This window comes from Penaeus monodon, chromosome 19, assembly GCF_015228065.2.
Source record: "Penaeus monodon isolate SGIC_2016 chromosome 19, NSTDA_Pmon_1, whole genome shotgun sequence".
In the NCBI taxonomy this organism is placed as follows: Eukaryota; Metazoa; Arthropoda; class Malacostraca; order Decapoda; family Penaeidae; genus Penaeus; species Penaeus monodon.
The window spans coordinates 44571653-44572809 of NC_051404.1; the positions used below are offsets into that span (position 1 = coordinate 44571653).

The 1157-nt window shown below is 36.2% G+C and overlaps 1 protein-coding gene across 1 annotated transcript in view; it reads right to left on the reverse strand.

Annotated features, from left to right (window-relative positions):
* LOC119585416 (dual specificity phosphatase DUPD1-like) overlaps positions 1-1157 on the reverse strand; it is a 29227-nt gene that overhangs the window by 573 nt on the left and 27497 nt on the right. The window contains exon 8 of the mRNA XM_037934078.1: positions 260-392. Within this exon, the coding sequence (XP_037790006.1) occupies positions 260-392 (133 nt within the window). The remainder of the gene's footprint in view (positions 1-259; positions 393-1157) is intronic.

Consider the following 1157-nt stretch of genomic DNA (forward strand, 5'->3'; position numbering starts at 1 on the left):
TTTTTTTTTTATTGTAGTACTGATAAAAACAACATTTGAACTTATTCGATTCTCTCTTTTAATACTGAATGCAAAATTCCTGTTCCGTTCGAGCATACCGAGCAACAGGTGAGGTAAAAGTACGATAGATATTTTCTTTTTCACTAAAGAGTTAGATCCATTAATCCGTGTCACGGGTAATTCAAAGGGGCTGAGCTGTACATAATATTCCTGTACTGTCACGATAATCAATAGGGTCGAGGCTAAAGGAAGCAAGTACAAGCCCCGTGAAGCAAAGGGCAACGGTGAAACGGTCGAGTACTATGGCGCATTGATAAGGGAACATCTTTGAAAGTCTTGTGAGAACTTTCCCGACATGTATGCTGGATACAGGGTACCCCAGCGTAGGATAACTGTTTTGTGTTGAGTGACGGTTATGTCGGCAGCGAATCAAATCAGGAACTTTTACGATTCAGCTCTTGCTTCCCCCAGACAAAAGGATTATACTGACACGATTATATTCACGCTGTTTACATTCAATCTCAGTTTCTGCAATCATCTCCTAAAATAGACTCCTGCGCTGACGGTGATGATTACCATCTATTTTCTAAGGAAACATTTCGATTTGGTCTCCCCTGATTCATTAAAAGCACTTACTCCTTCATCATATCGACTTTGAACACATCGCAAATTTAATAATGAACAAAGAATTGATAAATACCCTAAAAGCATAACCTCTATAAGCATAATAATAATGGCAGTGGCCTTAATTAAGCAACATAGAATAACTGTCTTCCTCCTTACCATATCTCTATCTATCATATTTTATTTTCCAAAGAGTTCTTTCACTTCTAAAAATACAATTAGTTCCCTTACATAATTCTCCAACGGTGATTTCACTAAACTATTCCTATTCATTTCCAGTATGTCTCCTGTTCTGCTAGTAATATAGATAATGTCTTTTTTCCCATATCACAGCAGCGCAAAGCTGTATCTTTCAGTACTTCTCTAAAACGAGATGCTTTTTTGTATTCATTATATAAATCAAAGCAACGAAATACAGAAAAGGGGGTTGTTAGTGATACAGTAATATTAGTAGAGTATTAAATGCTGATTTATATGCGCTTTCACTCTGAAAAGCACTCACAAAAACGAATATATGAAAATCTATGTATGAT